Source organism: Natator depressus, chromosome 2, assembly GCF_965152275.1.
Source record: "Natator depressus isolate rNatDep1 chromosome 2, rNatDep2.hap1, whole genome shotgun sequence".
In the NCBI taxonomy this organism is placed as follows: Eukaryota; Metazoa; Chordata; order Testudines; family Cheloniidae; genus Natator; species Natator depressus.
In genome coordinates, this window is record NC_134235.1 from 60,025,878 (window position 1) to 60,045,668 (window position 19,791).

Genomic DNA, 19,791 nt, shown 5'->3' on the forward strand with positions numbered 1-19,791 from the left:
CACTTAATGAATGACAGGTAAGAAGAAGCCAAATTATATTGTGTGGTTGAATATAATTCCATATAAAAACATAAATCCCTCTCCAATCCAGAGCTTTAAATGCTGCATTGGTACCCAGATGCAGTAGCCTTTGTAAAGACTTTTCTACCTGCCATGTTCACATTTCAGCACCCAATCGTCTTGTTGTACCTGCCAATGCTACCTTCTTCCTCACCCCAAAAAACTCCTCCTTTTGTGCACCAAATTGTAAAAATAGTAGTTCTTGGATATGGACCCCTTACTTGGAATTGAGGATTATGCCACAAATCACTGGAATGGAAACTTTTCCTTAGGTTCATAAAGACCTCAGATTTTGACTTTGTTGTAAGTTACTTATACGAATAATTAAGAGACTTCCACATAGGGTAAAGAATAAGCAAATGTGTCGTCTTTTTGTAGACTGGCTGTAACTTAATTTACAAAGATGAAACTCAAACTGTCGCTTGTTTACAATGCCTATATCTGTTTCTTGAGCAAGAAGCTCCATTATATTTTGTAACTTTTTATAAGTTGACCTATTTTTGAAGTGAAGAATAAACATTTGTCTTGGTGTATGTCTACACTGCAGCTGGGAGCATACCTCCCAGCCTGGCTAGACATACACAGGCTTGCTGTGCTTGAGCTACTGCACTAAAAATAGCCATGCAGCATCATCCACACTGATTGTAGCATGCCCTAGCCACCCAAATACAGGCCTAAAAGGTCAGGTGGGCTTGTACTTGAGCAGCTAGCCCATGCCTTCACCTGTGTTGCAACATCCGCACTATTTTTATTGGGCTAGCTCAAGTAGAGCCAGTGCATGTTTGTTTACCTGGAAGCATAGACATACCCTCTGAAATAAAATGCTACTGCAATACAGCATGAGACTGCAAATGAAATTACATTAACTTCTAAAGCCCTGATCCTTCAGTGTCCCCTATACAGGAAGACCCTGGAGTAGAGTCCTAGGGGCTTCCATGAATGAATGTGTTGGGTAGAGCAATATGTCCCCCTCACTGAAGGATAGTGACATAACATTATTTTCTATAGAGTATTAAAACTTACCTCTGAGACTAGAGATGCCAACTTTCTAATTGCAGAAAACCGAACACACTTGCCCTGCCCCCGAGGCGTCACCCTTCCCCAACGCCCCACTCACTCCATCCAGTACAACATTTGGCCTCCGTCACTCGTTCTCCACTCACTCATTTTCACTGCAAGGCCCAAGCAGGCACCAGAAGGCCAGGAGCTGCAACAGTTTGAATGTGGGAGATGGAATGTATGATTCAAGTACCCTTCACCTCAGCAGGGAGAGATTTTAAACACTATTGTAAAATTAATTGCCCACCAAAAGAGTCCCGCTCACTCGCAATGCGAGCGACGGAAGAGATTATTGCAGGAGCTTCATTTTTCTTGCCTTCACCTAACTGTCCTGGTAGGGGATCCAGCAGAGCTGAAGCCACTGACTGACTCCTTCCCTATCTGACAATGAACTGTATAGCAAGGAGAAAAAGTTATGCTGTTCCATGTTTAATAACTAGTTAAATTGTTTAAATGTATGCTTTAATAGACAATATATGCAATATGGACAAATTAAAATTATGGGAGTCTTAATCAGAGCCGTCCCTAGTGGTATGGCAAATTGGGGTGACCGCCTTGTGCTTTCGGGGTGGGCCCATGCTTCGTGAGGAGGCTGACAGGGAGGCGAGGCAGGAGATGGGCGGGGGAAGGAGGACTGCCACCCATCAACCTCCCCCTCCCCCCAGTGCCTCCTGCCCGCCTGCGGGCCCCCTTGATCAGCACTTCCCCATCCCTCCCAGTGCCTACCATCGATCAGCTGTTTCATGGCAGCTGGAGGTGCTGGGGGGAGAAGTGTGGGTGCAGTGTGCTCGGGGGAGGGAAGGGATGGCGCCTTGGAGTGGGAGTGGGGGCTGGGCGGAGAAGGTGGGGGAACTCCTCATCTATGTCCTAGCCCTGCACCCCCTAGGGATGGCCCTGGTCTTTGTGTTAAATATTTCCTGACACTTATGTTTAAATATATAATCTTAATATTGCATTGGTGTTATTTTATGAATTCATTATAGCTCTTTAATGTTAAGAAGATGAGGTTGCATAAAATACAATTCATGCTGTCCCAAAGCAGATTGAGAGGAAGTATGTTAGAATGTCACACGCAGCATGACCACCTGTCCTTCGTTTGGTGTCCAATGTTCCACGTTGCACAACAAATCAATCAATATTGCCTCGTATACGCCAATAATCATGCAAAGGATTGTACACTGTAATACAATGTGGTGTTTGTATATGAATGTGTGTCACAAATAAAACATTGGGGAGGTGCCCTTAAAAATAAACTCTCCCCCATAATTTCCAAGTTGTCCTTTATTTGAAACAGAAAGGGTTGGTATATGGGTGTGAGGGAGATTACCATAGCCAGGGCCTAGCTCTTCTGTTTCAGGAACATCAGTCCTAGTGAAGCTATGCAGTCCCTGTTGCCAGGCTCCTTTTGAGCTGCCGTGGTGTTGGCACCATCAGACCATATGACCCACTTACTTTTTGCAGCAGGCACCCACCAGTGTGAAGTGCTAGGCTTTGTGCACAGTGATGTCTGGCTGCTGGCATGGTTCCTGATGTGCTCCGCTGACTAGGTGGGTTGTAGTGGCCACCCAGTGGTGGGGGCTGGACTAGCCCCAGTGCACTGTCCCTGGATGTCCTAAGAGAGAGACACCCAAAACCACACTAACCTACATGGTCCTCCTGCAGGGAGGGACTGGCCTGCACAGCCAACTAGGCTAGCAGCTGCTGTGTCCGTGTGCTGGGAAGGGCTGCAGGTGAGTGTGTCTTCACAGCAATAAAAGCTGGCTTTACACCTGTCTGTGGCTCACTGTGGGGCTGTTTGGGCTAGCTGAATCCCAAGCTCTGAGATCCCCTAGCGGGGAGGGACTCAGAGATCCCCAATGTCTATACAGTAATGTTACATCCCCACTCTGCTGAGCCAGGCCTGCAGGGCATTTAATTGCAATGTAGACATATCCCAGAGACCTCAGAGCGGCTGAAGTGGAGGCTCCCGGATAAGGACTACCGGGGAAGGGAGACAAAAATTTGGAGCATCTCCACCGGACCCCTCCTCCCCAAGCAGCCACCATCTGCTTGTGGGGAGCAGGGCCACCTAGCTGGGATGATTGCTAGGAAGAGCAGGAGGGTGCTTCGGGTTAGGGGTGCAGGAGGCTGTCCGGGCTGCAGACTCTGTGATGGGGCCAGAAATGAGGGATTCAGGGTATGGGAGGAGGCTCTGGGCTGGGGCAGGGGGTTGGGGTCCAGGAGGGGGTGATGGCTGGGCTGGGGGTGCAGGCTTTGTGGTGGGGCTGGCAATGAGGAATTTGGGGCTCAGTAGGGGGCTCCAGGCTGGGCCAAAGCTTTTGGAGTGTGGAAGGGGGCTCAGGGCTGAGGCAGGGGGTTGGATTGCAGGTGCGGTCTCTGGGAGGGACTTTGGGGACGGGCGGGCTCTGGGCGGCTCTGACTGGTGTGGTTCGCGGGGGCTCCAGGAGTGTGCCCGCAAGGGCTGGGGGGGAAGATACCAGCGAAAGGAAGACACTCAGGCCCAAGAATAGTAAACTATGCTTTATTGAAGGAAGGAAGAACTTACGCTCCAATCTGCGTGGGGAGCCCCTAGGACGCGCGGAGGGGCTGCAGGGGACTCTGGCCATTCAGGACAGCTGACCAGGCACGACTCCACCGGGGAGGAGTCCTCTGCGGCGCTATATTCTCCGTGCTTATCTCAGGGTTACATGGGGTCAACAGCTGGTTACATTCTTATATATATAATTGATGCTTATTACATAAACTGACTTGTTTACAGGCAAAAATATGCTGAGCTATGCTACAATATCTTTTGGCAGGGTCTGTCAGACAAAATTCATTGAAACTGCCTGCATCCTCCGCTTACATCCAGTCACATAGTCAGTCTACCACTTAGCTCCTCACCAATCTTCCACAACCTTGCTCCTACAAGGAGGCCCTGACCTCAGGCAGTCCCTTAAATAGTAGCTGCACCAGTGCTGCTCCGGCATTTCCTGGGGCGCAGAAAGCTGGATGCACCCGCAACGTCCCAGATTCGCGTCTGCTGTGGATTCCCAGCCAATGACAACTGCAGAGCCAGTGCTTGGGGTGGTGTCTGCGGTTGGGGGCAGCACGTGGAGTCCCCCTGGCCGCCCCTCTACCGAGGAGCCGGACATGCTGCCACTTCCCGGGAGCTGGGCAGGGAGCCTGCCTTAGTCCGGCTGCGCTGCCCTGCCGCGTAGCCCGGCCCCAGCCTAATGCTGCCAACCCGACTTTTAGCGGCACGATCAGCTGTGCCTACCAGAGCTGACAGAATTGCTTTTCAACCAGACTGAGACACATGCAGTACCTTCACAAGTCATGATATAATGATACCGTTCTCTTCCTTATCCTTTCTTCCTTGTTGGGGCTGGGTGTCTTATTTCTGCTCAGCCCAGTCCTCCAAATGCGTACTGCTGTGAATGGGACCTAATCCTTTACACCTTAAATGTAAAAGTGTTTTGCCATTGATAGAATGAGCAGGATCTGACTCAGAGTGCCTGCTACCCTGAGTAGTTCCAGTAAAGTACTGCCAATAGGACTAGTCACAGTATGAGGCACTTTGCTTGGAAGAAATGTTTGCAGAAGTGAGGCCTTAAATTGCCTGTCCCAAAGAGATTACAATCTGTCTTTATCTGTACTGTAGTGTAAGACACCATGGGCATTAGATTATAAAGTAATAAATTATGTATATACACACAACTTTTCTAATTCCTGTATAGATAAGAGAAATCTTCTAATTGCTCTCTTCAAATTTTAACAATATTTGGTGTCACAAGTTAAGTGGTATAGGAGCTAAATAAATGAGTTGTTCAACCCCTAAATGGCAGAAATAGAGCATTTTATTGATTACAAAGAAAACTAAGGCCCCAGTCCTAGGGTTACCAGGTGTCCAGTTTTCGACCGGAAAGTCCAGTCGAAAACAGCCTGACAGAGTCCAGTCAGAAACACTGACCGGACACCAAAAATTCAGTTGCTGCCTGGAGGAGCATGGGTGATGCATAGGGGGAACATGCAGGGGCAAGTGCTTTCCCAGATTGGCCTGCCAGGGAAGGGGTTGGAATGGGGGCAGGGAAGGGGTGGGAAGAGGCGGGGCAGGCGCAGGGCCTCACAGAAGGGGTGGAGTGGGGGCAGGGTGAGGGCAGTGGGCAGCGGGGGTGGTCAGTGGTGCGGCCCTTGGGCCAATGTACTAGTCCTCATGTGGCCCTCGTGGTCATTTGCGTTTGAGACCCCTGGTTTAGGCAATCCCCCTGTCTTGGTTTTAGTTTCCTGTGATCCTGTCTTTTTCCTTTTTAAATCATGATTTATTTCATTTACATAATTGTACACTACCAATTAACTAATTAAATAAAAGGTGTAAAAGTACTAAGTACTAAATGCTGTTCCTAAAGGATAAAGTATTTTATTTAGAGACACCACGAGTTAAAATATTTGTAAAATCCTTACATATATGATAGAGGTGAATCAGTTTATTAAGTGAAACAATTTTTAGAATTTGATCTTTTACATACTGTTTACTACAGTAGAACCTCAGAGTTACGAACACCAGAGTTACAAACTGACCAGTCAACCACACACATCATTTGGAACTAGAAGTTCACAGTCAGACAGCAGCATAGACAAAAAAATTAAAAAAGTAAATACATTACAGTAATGTGTTAAACATAAAGTACTAAAAATAATAAAAGGAAAGCAGCATTTTTCTTCTGCATAGTAAAGTTTCAAAGCTATATTAAGTCAAAGTTCAATCATAAACTTTTGAAAGAACAGCCGTAACATTTTGTTCAGAGTTACAAACATTTCAGAGTTACTAACACCTCAGGAATGGAGGTTGTTCATAAGTAACTCTGAGGTTTTATTGTACTTTCATTTCTCTCAGGGTAGACAATAATGATAAATAAGTTTTGTTTTTAATGTCTAGTCATTTCCTCTTTAGTTTTTATGACTATTTTGCTTGGGTTGCAAACAGTTGGGGGGGGGGAAATGTGGTTAGAAAAGTTGCTTTTTTTAGACTAGGTTGAACACCTATTATTAGTGTTTGATTTAAATAAAAGGCAAAAAGATAATACCAGTTTGACTTTCATAATTAACCTCCGTCCCCAAAACAAAGTACTTTATAACTGAGGAGGCTGATCTTCTGCCTTTCCTTACTCCTAGTGATTTTTCACAGGAGTAAGGGAGGGAGAATGCTATTCCTTAGGGCTTATCTACACTTATCCATGCAGCTGCACTGCTGTAGTGCTTAGTGAAGCTATCTACACTGGCAGGAGAGCTTTGCCCCTTGGCATAGGTACTCCAACTCCCCAAGAGGTGGTAGCCATGTCAACAGGAGAAGCCCTCCCATTGACGTTAGGCTGTCTACACCCCCACCCTGGGATAGGTTGGTATTACTATTTTGGTCAGGCAATATAAATTTGTACTGTACACCAAGCCTCAGATTATACATTATACCATACCATATTATGTCAGGCAAATATACATGAAAGGAAGGAAAATCTCCCTAGAGAGAATTTACTTGTTTTTATAGGGGGAAAAATTGTAAGTCTGGCTACCATAACAGTGCATCAAGAGTCAACAGGTGTCCTCTCCAAAGCTCCATTTCTCTCTCCATTTTTTATTGGTATAAAAGCTGTCCTCACTAAATTTATTACTGCTCCAGACTAACTTCTTTTTAAGTGCCATGAACTGAATTATAGTAGACTGATTGAGTCATGAAAGTGCGACTTGTGTACAGAGGAAACAAGCTTAGTTTTAAAGTCCCTTCGATAGCTCAGCTGGTAGAGCGGAGGACTGTAGAGGTGCTGCCTATGGGAATCCTTAGGTCGCTGGTTCGATTCCGGCTCGAAGGAGACATGTTTTATATATTACGCTCTATAGCAGGGAAGGTGAGAGAAATCCCTTATCAGTAATGTTTGTACTAAAAGAGGTGTTTTCCTCCCTCTGCACACTGTGCTGTTCACGTGCATTTTATTAGTCATGAGTCACTGGCACGCAAAAGAGCTCCTGAGTGTAGGTGACCACAACCAGCCCCACTGCCTCCCTGCAAGCGCCAGCCCTAGCAACTAGGGGGAGAGGGCCGAGGCCTGAGACGCAACAGCGGCGGCAGCAGCAGAGCCCAGACAGGGCTATGAGCTTATTTCACAGCCTCAGCGGAACAAGCAGCCACTGTCCCCCACTGCCAGGCTTGGCGGGAGGAAAAACTCACTCCCCCAGCATGCAGCGCGCTATGTCCCGCCTCCCTGCTCCGTCCCGTGCCCGTCTGGCTCTATGCCCCGCCCGCTCCTTCCCCACTGGTCGCACCCCTTCCCCCTCTGGCGCGGTGCCCCGCCTCGATCTCCTGCCTTCCCCACAGCCAATGGGGTTGCAGTCCGCGTGCGCAGATTCAAACGGTGACTCTGGAAGGAGGCTGGGCGCGAGATTCGGCGGCACGGACAAAACCAGCCGCGAGTGTGGCGGCGGCGGAGCAGCTAGAGAGGGCGGAGAGGCGCGGCCGGGACGGGCACGGGGGAAGCTGGGGCGGCGGGGGACGCAGCTGGAGCCGGGGCAGTTGTGACGGGAACTTGGAGCCGCAGCTTGGACCCGGACAAGAAGCGTCCGCAGCCCCCGAGCCTCTCGCCGCAGCCGGGCCGGGCTAAGCCATGTTCTGTGTGCGGCGGGCCGGGCCAGGCCGGGGCTAGGAGCTGCTGCCGGTGGAGGGGGTGGGGTTAGATGCGCTGGAGTCTCCGGGAGCGGTAGAGGGAGCCGCCCCCTCCCCGCGGTGCGTGACGGGGTCGGGCGCCAGGAGCGGCACAGACTCCCCAGCCCGTGCGTGAGCCCCGGGGCAGCGTGAGGAGCCCGGGCGGGGAGTCGCGCAGCTCTGTTCGCCAGCCCGCCTCCGCCCCCCTCCCTATGGTGCGCCTAGAGGATGGCGAAGAGACCGCGCAGGTGAGTAACGCCCCCTGACTGGCCGGCCCGCCTGCCCTGGCTCAGGTGTCTCCGCGCCTTGGTCCCAAATCCCTGCTCCCTCCCCCGGTCTCAGCGCTTTCTATCTTCCGCGCCCAGGTGGGGCAGGTAAGTCCGCCTTGCCCCCACCCCTCGTCCCCTTTCATCTTTCTCCCCAGACCAGAGGCGCAGACCCTCTTCTTACCCAGCTGTCCTTCCCCGTGCTCAGTTGTCATTGCCCACTCTCCGCGCCCCGCAGCTATCCCGGTCCCGTCTGCATCACCCCCTCTCTTCTGTCACTCGCCTGTCGCCACACAGGTGTTCCCTGACTTCTCCATCTCCCTTGCATGTTGGATCCCCCAGGAGTCGCTGCATCCATGTCTTTCCCATGTTGCCCCGTACCACAGACATAAAGGTAACCTCATCTTCTCTTTCCCCGCAGGTAATAGATACTCTTCCCACACAAATAAAAGGAGTACTTGTGGCACCTTAGAGACTAACTAAGAAATTTATTTGAGCATAAGCTTTCCCTGAGCTACAGCTCACTTCATCGGATGCACACAGTAGTTGTTCTAGCCAGTTTTCCCTACTTCTTCCATAACCTTCCTGATCCTTCCCCTCTCAGTTTTCACACCCCGGTGAGGGGAAGCTGGGGTTGACCATAATCAACCATGTGCTTTTAATATTCTTTGTCTTCACTAATTCCTATTTTTTTTAAAAACACAGACTGTTTCTAGTCCTGGGATGTCCACTGATTGAAAGACCCCTATATGGGGTTCTTTCCCTGTAGCTGGGGATCTATGAGAGAAAGTGTGTTTATTCAGCTGCAGACACTGAGAGCTGTTCTAGATAAATCCTCAATTTTGCAGGAGCCTGTGTCTTCTAAAAATTCTGATTTTGAATATAAAATGAAAAATGTGTTACTGCCATCCTCAGTGTTTCTAGTTGTGGACTTCCATAGTGTTACCTGTTTAAAAATAAATAAAATTTTGAAAACCGATAAGGAAATACAGAAGGGGGTTTAGAAGGTTGATAAGGGAAGAGCAGGATAAATGGTTAATAATAGCTTTCATAACTAATAGGTTTTGACTTTTCACACTATTTGGAGATTGCTGTGGATTCATATTGTTCATAGGAGTGAAGAAATTATAGTTTGGTGGTTGCTACATAAGAATCTGCTACTGTATTTTTCTTCTTGAGATCAGGTTTATTACAAATACACTATAAATTCATAGTTCTTGTTGAAAAACTGCAGTGTGTGTGGGGGGAGGAAGTAATATGTTTGAAACAAATTACAGGGCAAGGAACACACAAATATCTGAGAAACTAGAGATAATCAACTACCTTAATGTAGGTTTGTAACTGTGTCATATAACATCAGAAATTCCATCTACAATATTGTACCCAGTATAACATCTGGAGCTTCTCTCTTTCTCCAACAGAAGTTGGTCCACTAAAAGTTATTACCTCATCCACCTTGTCTATCTGGCGTTTAGGAGCTAAATAAGACTTACTAGTCTTTCTGTAAGTGCTAACATGCTGTCAGTGAATATTGAGTTGTGAAGAATTTACATTTCTTGCTAGATAATTAAAATAGGTGTGCATAGAGGATGAACTCGTCTGCTACAGGTTGGTAACACCAGAACAAAAATTTCCATGTTGGCATATAACAACACAACATGCAAGAATGGGTGCAAATTGCTTTTGGGATTGCTAATTTAGTACAAGAGTAAGGAGGAATCTTGATCTTTGAGTTCCAGGTGGTATTATTAGGTACAGTAACTCCTCACTTAAAATCATCCCAGTTAATGTTGTTAGGTTGCTGATCAATTAGGGAAAATGCTCTTTTAAAGTTTCACAATGCTCCCTTATAACATAGTTTGGCAGCCGCCTGCTTTGTCCACTGCTTGCAAGAAGAGCAGGCCGTTGCAGCTAGCTGGTGGGGGGTTTGGGAACCAGGGTGGACCGCCAGCCCCCCCAATCAGCTCTCCGCTCCCCTAAATTCCCTATGCGGCAGCCACCCAGCAGGTTACCAATTGCTGGCAGTTCAGCTGTCCTTTCCCCCCCACTGCCATGTGCTGCTCCTGCCCTCTGACTTGGAATTGCTCCCGGGAACCTCCTGCTTGCTGTGTAGGGGAGGGGGGAAGAGAGGGGCTAATGTCAGGGTGTCCCCTTCCCCCCTACTCCTGCCCCCTGTTCACCACTTCTCCATATAGAGCAGGGTGGGGACAGGACAGGGTTCAGGACAGAGAGAGCTTGCTGGCCTCAGCTGCTGTCTCAACTTCCTGATTTTTTTTTTTTTTTTTAAAGACAATGTACTTAGAATGGGGTCAGCGTACTTAAAGGAGCAATGCACATCTCTCTCTCCCACACACAGGGTGTGTGTCTCTGTCTGCCATGCTGTTTCCTCTCCCTCCATTCGTGCTGCCTTGTAGAGTGTGAGGCTATATTAACAACTTGTTAACCCTTGAGGGCTCAGCTGAATGCCAGTTCATCATTTAGCAGTAAGGCATTGCCTGGGAAATATCCCACCCTCTGACTTTACCACCTCAACCAAGCTTCACAATCATCATTGCTGTGTACAGTATTAAACTGTTTGAAACTTATACTCTGTGTGTGTGTGTGTGTATTGTGTATGTATATATATAAAATAAAAAATATAGTTTTTTGTCCAGTGAAAAAAATTTCCCTGGAGTCTAACCTCCACCCCCGTTTACATTAATTCTTATGGGGAAATTGGATTCGCTTTACATCATTTCGCTTAAAGTCTCATTTTTCAGGAACATAACTACAATGTTAAGCGAGGAGTTACTGTATAACATTCTTTGATTTTTAAAATGAGAGAAGTTTTCATTTATTAATACATCTGCCAACTCTTCAACTACATAATAAAAAGACACTGAAGGCTAGAATCTTAATTAAAAAAGTGTTTTGACTACTAGAATTATCGAAATTTAACATATATTTTGTTTACTCTTTCAAACAGCTTGGTGAAATTAAATGGCTCCATTTCACTTTCTGTTTTCATTCACTAATTCAATACAGTTTCAGCTCACAACACTACAGAGGAATGGTCAAATAAATTATAATCACTGAAATTTAAAAAAATCCATTCATTTTGAGTTTTTTTTTAAACTACCTTTTGTTTACTTAAGCACATATATAACTTTTGGACCTATATGCTACAATTCATGTTTGTTTTCAGACTGATATGGGGGTACAAGAAATTTTAATATGTGACTCTAGAGTAGATACTCTTTTCTCTCTGCGTGAAATTTAAACATTCAGTCTTTGGCCCGTGTAGAATGCATTTGTCTTTTTGTAGAACGTTCAAGTGAATAGTTCTTAACTGCCACTGTAGGCAGAGCTGTGTGTATCTTGCCCTGCTGAGGAATCCACTACTGGCTGTGATATGCTCCATTTCCAGAATCTAGATATTATTTTTAAAAAATTGTTCCTAGCACATGGTAGCCAAGAGAACCGTAAATATATAAATCAAGTGTAAGAAGATACTGTTGTCTTCCTGAGGCTGTAGACAGCCTGAAATAGTGCTCCAAAGATGTGAACTGCCCCATTCACCTCAGTGATGTTAATTCTGAGTTTTAATTGACAGCTTAAATGTAAGCATTGTACATTATTTCAGTGCTAGCTGTTTTAGTCGAAACATCCAGCTAATATTATTGCATAATTCCATGTTATCTCCCACATCTGGTGTCAGAAGTGCCAAGTATGTCCGACCCACTTGCCAAAACATCCAGCTTTACTCAGAGAAACTTCTACAGTGTGATTTTGTGCTTCTTAAAAACAAAAATACCCACCCATCCCTATGGTCTACTGGGACTGTAGAGTAGTGTAAAATATATTGAGTTTAACATCAAATAACAATTGATAATATTCATTGTCATATTTCATTTGAAAAAAAAGTTACATTTTAAAAATATATCGAAGTTAATCCAGAGTTTCCTATTCACCGTACTAGAATGCCACAGTGACCAGGAACTGTGGTGTTGCATAATTTTTGCCAGGCTTTTCACCGAGTGTACTGATCCTTGGCTATAATTCAAGAACAGATAAGCTTTAGTTTTTTTTTATTGCCTTTCAAAATGAGTATTGTATTAAATAGTTTGACCCAGAAACGGTAGTGTTTGAAGTTGTAGATTAGTAAGACTAGTGTATCTGGACCAGTGGGTTGTGTGTGTTGGGCAGTAGTTAAAACAGGAAGAGATACCTCAAGCCATATGCTTTGTTTGCTCTGTCACCATCAATTTGCAGGTGGTCTAAGCACAAAGCTTTCTGTTCTTTCAAGTCAGAATAATACTTTAAGGGGTTAATATTAGAGGCTCTTATGAAGTGTTCATTGTAAACCATTTAAATAGCAAGATGTTTGCTTATCAATTATTAATATTTTAAAAATTAATGTTGGTAAAAGTCATTCAAATGTGTAAAGCATTTAAAGGATGCTTTTTTGATGTGGGAAATGAGAAATTAGATTAACTGTACTGTAATATAATTGGGAGAATTATACAAAATAAAACAGTATCTTATTGTCTCTTTCATTACCTGACTGGCCCTTTTTCTGCAGCCTGCTTTTTGTAATAGCTTCAGACTTCTTTTGCCAGTTGTTAACTTAATTTTGGTCCACTACGCAGTGCTTAAATTAGAGATCCAGTTCACAGAGTGTAACCCCATGGAGACAACTGAGTTGTAATTTTAAATGTATTTTGTGGCTTACTTGAGGTGAAAAGGGGTAGTATCAACATGCAATTGCTGAGCCTGAGTGAAGAGGTGGAGTGTGTGTGTGTGTGTATGGGGGGGGGTAGAAGTGTGGGCAGGGAGAAAAAATAAATTAAGACTTGGGGTACAGCTTTCAAAAGCACTTAGGTGACGTAGGAGCTCAAATCCCATTAAAAGCCAAATGGTTATATGTTGAAAGTCAATAAGACTTAAATCCTATTGAAAGTTGTATCCAAAACCTTAGCGTTCTTTTTTCTTTACAACTTTGGGTACAACTTTCTTAACAACCTAAGCGAGTTAGGTTTCAAAGTCCCATTGACTTTGAATGTATGTACTTCTTGTATATTTGACTTTTAATGGGACTTAGATGCTTTTGAAAATTTTGAATTTTATCTTTTTTATAGACTAGATATTTCTTATGACAGTAAAATTGAAAAACAAATAAGGACTGCGTGATCATTTTACAGTCATCACTTTGAGTGTAATCTACTTTAATAAGTAGTGGGAAGGATTTGCTATAGATCATTAAACATGTATATCTGTGATTTAAAAAAAATCAAAGTACTTATCGTGACAAATTAAAAAGGGGAAAATAACGCAGTTGTAAAGGAGGGGGGAAAAGAATGAGTTAAACCATTACACATCTCTGTGTGCTCCTCTGTGTAACTGAGTTTGTTTGCAAAGTTAAGGTGGTGAAGTATTATACCACTTCTCCAGTAGGTGGAGCATACTCAACATGATGGCACAAAAGTCACTACCTGTTTCTATCATTTCTTTCCTCTGCCCTGGTCTACACTAGGAGTTGAGGTCGAATTTAGCAGCGTTAAATGGATTTAACCCTGCACCCGTCCACACGACAAAGCCCTTTTTTTTTTTTTTTTTTTTTTTTTACTTAAAGGGCTCTTAAAATCCATTTCCTTACTCCACCCTCGACAAGGGGATTCGTGCTGAAATCGGCTTTGCCAGGTCGAATTTGGGGTACTGTGGACGCAATCAGATGGTATTGGCCTCCGGGAGCTATCCCAGAGTGCTCCAGAGTGACCGCTCTGGACAGCACTCTCAACTCAAGATGCACTGGCCAGGTAGACAGGAAAAGGCCTGCAAACTTTTGAATTTCATTTCCTGTTTGGCCAGTGTGGCAAGCTGCAGGTGACCATGCAGAGCTCATCAGCAGAGGTGACCATGATGGAGTCCCAGAATCGCAAAAGAGCTCCAGCTTGGACCGAACGGGAGGTACGGGATCTGATGGCTGTGTGAGGAGAGGAATCCGTGCTATCAGAACTCCGTTCCAGTTTTCGAAATGCCAAAACATTTGTCAAAATCTCCCAGGGCATGAAGGACAGAGGCCATAACAGGGACCCGAAGCAGTGCCATGTGAAACTTAAGGAGCTGAGGCAAGCCTACCAGAAAACCAGAGGGGCAAATGGCCGCTCCGGGTCCGAGTCCCAAACATGCTGCTTCTATGATGAGCTGCATGCCATTTTAGGGGGTTCAGCCATCACTACCCCAGCAGTGTTTGACTTCTTCAGTGGAGATGGAGGCAACACGGAAGCAGGTTTTGGGAACGAGGAAGATGGCTCACAGCAAGCAAGCGGAGAAACTGGTTTTCCTGACAGCCAGGAACTGTTTCTCACCCTGGACCTGGAGCCAGTACCCCCCGAACCCACCCAAGGCTGCCTCCCGGACCCGCCAGGTGGAGAAGGGACTTCTAGTGAGTGTACCTTTTTAAAATAGTATACATGGTTTAAAAGCAAGCTTGTTTAATGATTAATTTGCCCTGGCATTTGCGGCTCTCCTGGATGTACTCTGAAAGCCTTTGCAAAAGGTTTCTGGGGAGGGCAGCCTTATTCCGTCCACCACGGTAGGACGCTTTACCAGTCCAGGCCAGTAGCACGTAGTCGGGAATCATTGTACAACAAAGCATTGCAGTGTATGTTTGCTGGCGTTCAAACAACATCCGTTCTTTATCTCTCTGTGTTATCCTCAGGAGAGTGATGATATTCATGGTCACCTGGTTTTCTTTTCTTAAGGGTGCTTTTCTTAAGGGGACATTCAGAGGTGCCCGTTCCTGCTGGGCTGTTTGCCTGTGGCTGAACAGAAATGTTCCCCGCTGTTAGCCACAGGGAGGGGTGAGGGGCTAGCCACATGGTGGGGGGGAGGCAAAATGTGACCTTGTAACAAAAGCACATGTGCTATGTATGTAATGTTAACAGCAAGGTTTACCATGGAAGAGTGTACCCATTGTTCAATAAAATGTCTTTTTAAATACCATTGTCCCTTTTTTTCTCTCCATCAGCTGCATGTGTTTCAAGGATCACATGATCTTCTCCTTCCCAGAGGCTAGTGAAGATTAGAAGTCGAAAAAAATGCACTCGCAATGAAATGTTCTCTGAGCTCATGCTGTCCTCCCACACTGACAGAGCACAGACGAATGCGTGGAGGCAGACAATGTCAGAGTGCAGGAAAGCACAAAATGACCGGGAGGAGAGGTGGCGGGCTGAAGAGAGGGCTGAAGCTGAAAGGTGGTGGCACCGTGATGAGAGGAGGCAGGATTCAATGCTGAGGCTGCTGGAGGATCAAACTAATATGCTCCAGCGTGTGGTTGAGCTGCAGGAAAGGCAGCAGGAGCACAGACCGCCGCAACAGCCCCTGTGTAACCAACCGCCCTCCTCCCCAAGTTCTGTAGCCTCTTCACCCAGACGCCCAAGAACACAGTGGGAGGGCCTCTGGCCACCCAGCCACTCCACCCCAGAGGATTGCCCAAGCAACAGAAGGCTGACATTCAATAAGTTTTAAAGTGCTGTGTGGCCTTGTCCTTCCCTCCACCACCACCCCTCCTGGTGCTTTTCTCCTCCACCACCCCTCCCGGGCTACCTTGGCAGTTATCCCCCTATTTGTGTGATGAATTAATAAAGAATGCATGAATGTGAAGCAACAATGACTTTATTGCCTCTGCAAGCGGTGATCAAAGGGAGGAGGGAAGGGTGGTTAGCTTACAGGGAAGTAGAGTGAACCAAGGGGGGGGGGGTGGGGCTCATCAAGGAGAAACAAACAGAACTTTCACACCGTAGCCTGGCCAGTCATGAAACTGGTTTTCAAAGCTTCTCTGATGTGCACTGCGCCCTCCTGTGCTCTTCTAACTGCCCTGGTGTCTGGCTGCCCGTAACCAGCAGCCAGGCAATTTGACTCTACCTCCCATCCTGCCATAAACGTTTCCCCCTTACTCTCACAGACATTGTGGAGTGCACGGCAAGCAGTAATAACAGTGGGAATATTGGTTTTGCTGAGGTCTAACCGAGTCAGTAAACTGCGCCAGCGCGCTTTTAAAAGTCCAAATGCACATTCTACCACAATTCTGCACTTGCTCAGCCTGTAGTTGAACAGCTCCTGACTACTGTCAGGACTGCCTGTGTATGGCTTCATGAGCCATGGCATTAAGGGGTAGGCTTACTGTAGGATAACTACAGGCATTTCAACATCCCCAACAGTTATTTTCTGGTCTGGGAATAAAGTCCCTTCCTGCAGCTTTTGAAACAGACCAGAATTCCTGAAGATGCAAGCGTCCTGTACCTTTCCTGGCCATCCCACGTTGATGTTGGTGAAATGTCCCTTGTGATCCACGAGTTCTTGCAGCACTATTGAAAAGTACCCCTTGTGGTTTATGTACTCGCTGGCTTGATGCTTCGGTGCCAAGATAGGGATATGGGTTCTGTCTGCGGCCCCACCACAGTTAGGGAATCCCATTGCAGCAAAGCCATCTACTATGACCTGCACATTTCCCAGGGTCACTACCCTTGATAGCAGCAGATCTTTGATTGCGTTGGCTACTTGCATCACAGCAGCCCCCACAGTAGATTTGCCCACTCCAAATTGATTCCCGACTGACCGATAGCTGTCTGGCATTGCAAGCTTCCACAGGGCTATTGCCACTCACTTCTCAACTGTGAGGGCTGCTCTCATCTTGGTATTCTTGCGCCTCAGGGCAGGGGAAAGCAAGTCACAAAGTTCCATGAAAGTGCCCTTACGCATGCGAAAGTTTTGCAGCCACTGGGAATTGTCCCAGACCTGCAATGCTATGCGGTCCCACCAGTCTGTGCTTGTTTCCCAGGCCCAGAATCTGCGTTCCACTGCATGAACTTGCCCCATTAGCACCATGATGCCCACATTGCCAGGGCCCGTGCTTTGAGAGAAGTCTGTGTCCATGGCCTCATCACTCTCGTCACTGCGCTGACGTTGCCTACTTGCCCGGTTTCGCTTTGCCAGGTTCTGGTGCTGCATATGCTGCTGGATAATGCGCGTGGTGTTTAATGTGCTCCTAATTGCCAAAGTGATCTGAGCGGGCTCCGTGCTTGCTGTGGTATGGCGTCTGCACAGAAAAAAGGTGCGGAACGATTGTCTGCTGTTGCTCTGAGGGAGGGAGGGGCGAGTGACGACATGGCTTACAGGGAATTAAAATCAGCAAAGGGAGTGTCTTTACATCAAGGAGAAACAAAAACAACTGTCTCACAGAATGGCCCCCTCAAGGACTGAACTCAAAACCCTGGGTTTAGCAGGCCAATGCTCAACCCACTGAGCTATCCCTCCCCCTCAGTATTTCAGACAGGACTGAATCTCCATTAAACTTTTCAAGGTGCCCCTGACAGACCTCACCGAAATGATTGTCGGCCGTTGATTTCACAGAGGGAAGGAGGGAGGGAGGAGCAAATGAATACAAAACAAATCTGGTCTATTTCTTGTTTTGATCCACTCCATCTATCTTTTACATCTTTGGCTGGCAGCAGACGGTGCAGTAGGACTGCTAGCCATCCTCATCTCCTGCCTGCCTGGCAGAAGCTGGTGCAATAGGGCTGCCAGCAGGACTAAAGAGAATGACCTGGTCGAGTCACTCCTAATTTAGTTCCTGTGCCCATATCTGCCCAAGCGCTCCTGACCGACCTTCCTGAGGCGGCCAGGAGCACCTTGGACACGATGACGATGGTTATCAGGCCTATTGTACCGTCTGCTGCCACAAGGCAATGGGTTGCTGCTGCTGTGTAGCAATGCAGTACTGCGTCTGCCAGCACCCAGGAGACGTACGGTGACAGCTGAGTGGGCTCCATGCTTGCCGTGGTATGGCGTCTACACAGGCAACTCGGGAAAAAAGGCGCAAAATGATTGTCTGCCGTTGCTTTCACGGGGGGGGGGGGGGGGGGGGAGGGTCTGACGACATGTACCCAGAACCACCCGCGGCAATGTTTTTTGCCCCATCAGGCATTGGGATCTCAACCCAGAATTCCAATGGGCGGCGGAGACTGCGGGAACTGTGGGATAGCTACCCACAGTGCAACACTTCAGAAGTCGACGCTAGCCTCAGTACTGTGGAAGCATTCCGCCAGGTTAATGCGCTTAATGCACTTAGAGCATTTTGTGGGGGGGGGACGGGGACACAATCGACTATATACAAACGATTTCTAAAAAAACGAGTTCTATAAATTTGACCTAATTTCGTAGTGTAGATATACCCTCTGACTATCAGGTAAGGAGCTCAGCACTGTAGTTTCAGATCTGCTGCTTTCTCAGCTAAATTTTGTCCATCTAAAATTATAATTTGTCTTTAGTTCTTGTATTTTTCTTTTCTTTTTGAATGGAACCCCTACTCATGGTCTCAGTTTGACTTTTCAGGATTCCATTGAATTTTTTTTCCTTTTGCTTGGCTATTATCCTTCCTTCAGTTGACCCCCAGATAAGGGTGTGTATCTCATAATTTTTTCCTGCCTCCCACTTTCAGAGACTGAATTATTCCTCTGCAATTCTTCCATTCTAAGATTCACAGTAAAAAGGTTCAGGCTTGGTTGTGAGCTCTGATATGCTGGTTACTGCTTGTAGCAAGCATTTTATATAGGTTCTGATACTGACACTGTATAGCACAATGTATTTTTGTGGGTCTGGATTTAGTGATCATGAAAGGATTAAAAAAAAAAAAAAGAGCCTAGAAGACATTGCTTCCACTTGAGCAACATCCTTAAGTTAAACAAAGCGTGGGACCTGCCGTAACTGATAGTGTGACTGTCATATACTCTGTTAAATTCCTAAGTATTTTTAAAAATGTACATTCTTTAACTGGTGTTTTAACCTAGGACTTGCACTTGTGTACATCGGAGTACATATCATAGGATGTGTGTGTGTGAATTAAGAAAGTTGAAACATGGCATTAATCTGTGGGTTACTAGACTAGAAAACCATTTTGTCATGGCCCTAATGCACCTAGCTGACACATTGTTGGATGCTATATTTAAAAACGCTTAAATAGTGAGTTTAAGCAAATCTTTAAGCTTTTAGGAATTTTCTGCCTATTCCTCACAATATACAGCTTTGCAAAATTGACTAGGTTCCTTGTGGGGTTTATTACTTACCTTTGAAGCATAGGATATGAGGAGGAAGGATACTATACTGGATAAGACAATGGTCTGTCTTTATGTTACTACAAATTTTATACTTCATTCTAGATATCTTCCAGAGATGCACCAGATGCACAGATTACAACCAACATCCTCTCTGGTTTCTTGAGTAGTTGGTGGTCAATATTAATTTAAAATATATTTCTAGTCTGTTTAAACTGTTCTGTTTGTACTCTGCAGTGAGGAAGAAGATGACGACCTTCAGTATGCAGATCATGACTATGAAGTACCACAGCAAAAAGGGTTGAAGAAGATATGTAACAGAGTAAAATGGACACGTGATGAGGTAACACTTGACCAGGTAACTTTACTTTTTATATCATACCAAAATGCTATATTTCTCAGCTGATATTATGTCTTTACAGGATGACAAGCTAAAAAAGCTGGTCGAACAAAATGGTACAGATGATTGGACTTTCATTGCTAGTCATCTACAGGTAAGTGTGAAGTATAATTTTTTTAATGAAAGGGTCTGCAATGATGATATGTCCAATTTGGAGATGACTGGCTATGAAGCAGTTTATATGGGGAGGCATACATGACTGCTACATTTGACTGTTCTATGGATACCCATAACTTGGGC

The 19,791-nt window shown here is 46.0% G+C and overlaps 1 protein-coding gene and 1 non-coding gene across 2 annotated transcripts in view; both read left to right on the top strand.

Annotated features, from left to right (window-relative positions):
• The first annotated feature begins 6,875 nt into the window (after positions 1-6,875).
• TRNAY-GUA (transfer RNA tyrosine (anticodon GUA)) lies at positions 6,876-6,965 on the top strand. The gene is given in 2 exon segments: positions 6,876-6,912; positions 6,930-6,965. It is a non-coding gene; the product is annotated as a tRNA-Tyr (tRNA).
• A 712-nt stretch (positions 6,966-7,677) lies between these two features.
• MYBL1 (MYB proto-oncogene like 1) overlaps positions 7,678-19,791 on the top strand; it is a 45,346-nt gene continuing 33,232 nt past the window's right edge. Inside the window, exons 1-3 of the mRNA XM_074943060.1 lie at positions 7,678-8,040; positions 19,389-19,494; positions 19,574-19,645. Coding sequence (XP_074799161.1) covers positions 8,021-8,040; positions 19,389-19,494; positions 19,574-19,645 — 198 coding nt within the window. The 5' untranslated portion in view covers positions 7,678-8,020. The remainder of the gene's footprint in view (positions 8,041-19,388; positions 19,495-19,573; positions 19,646-19,791) is intronic.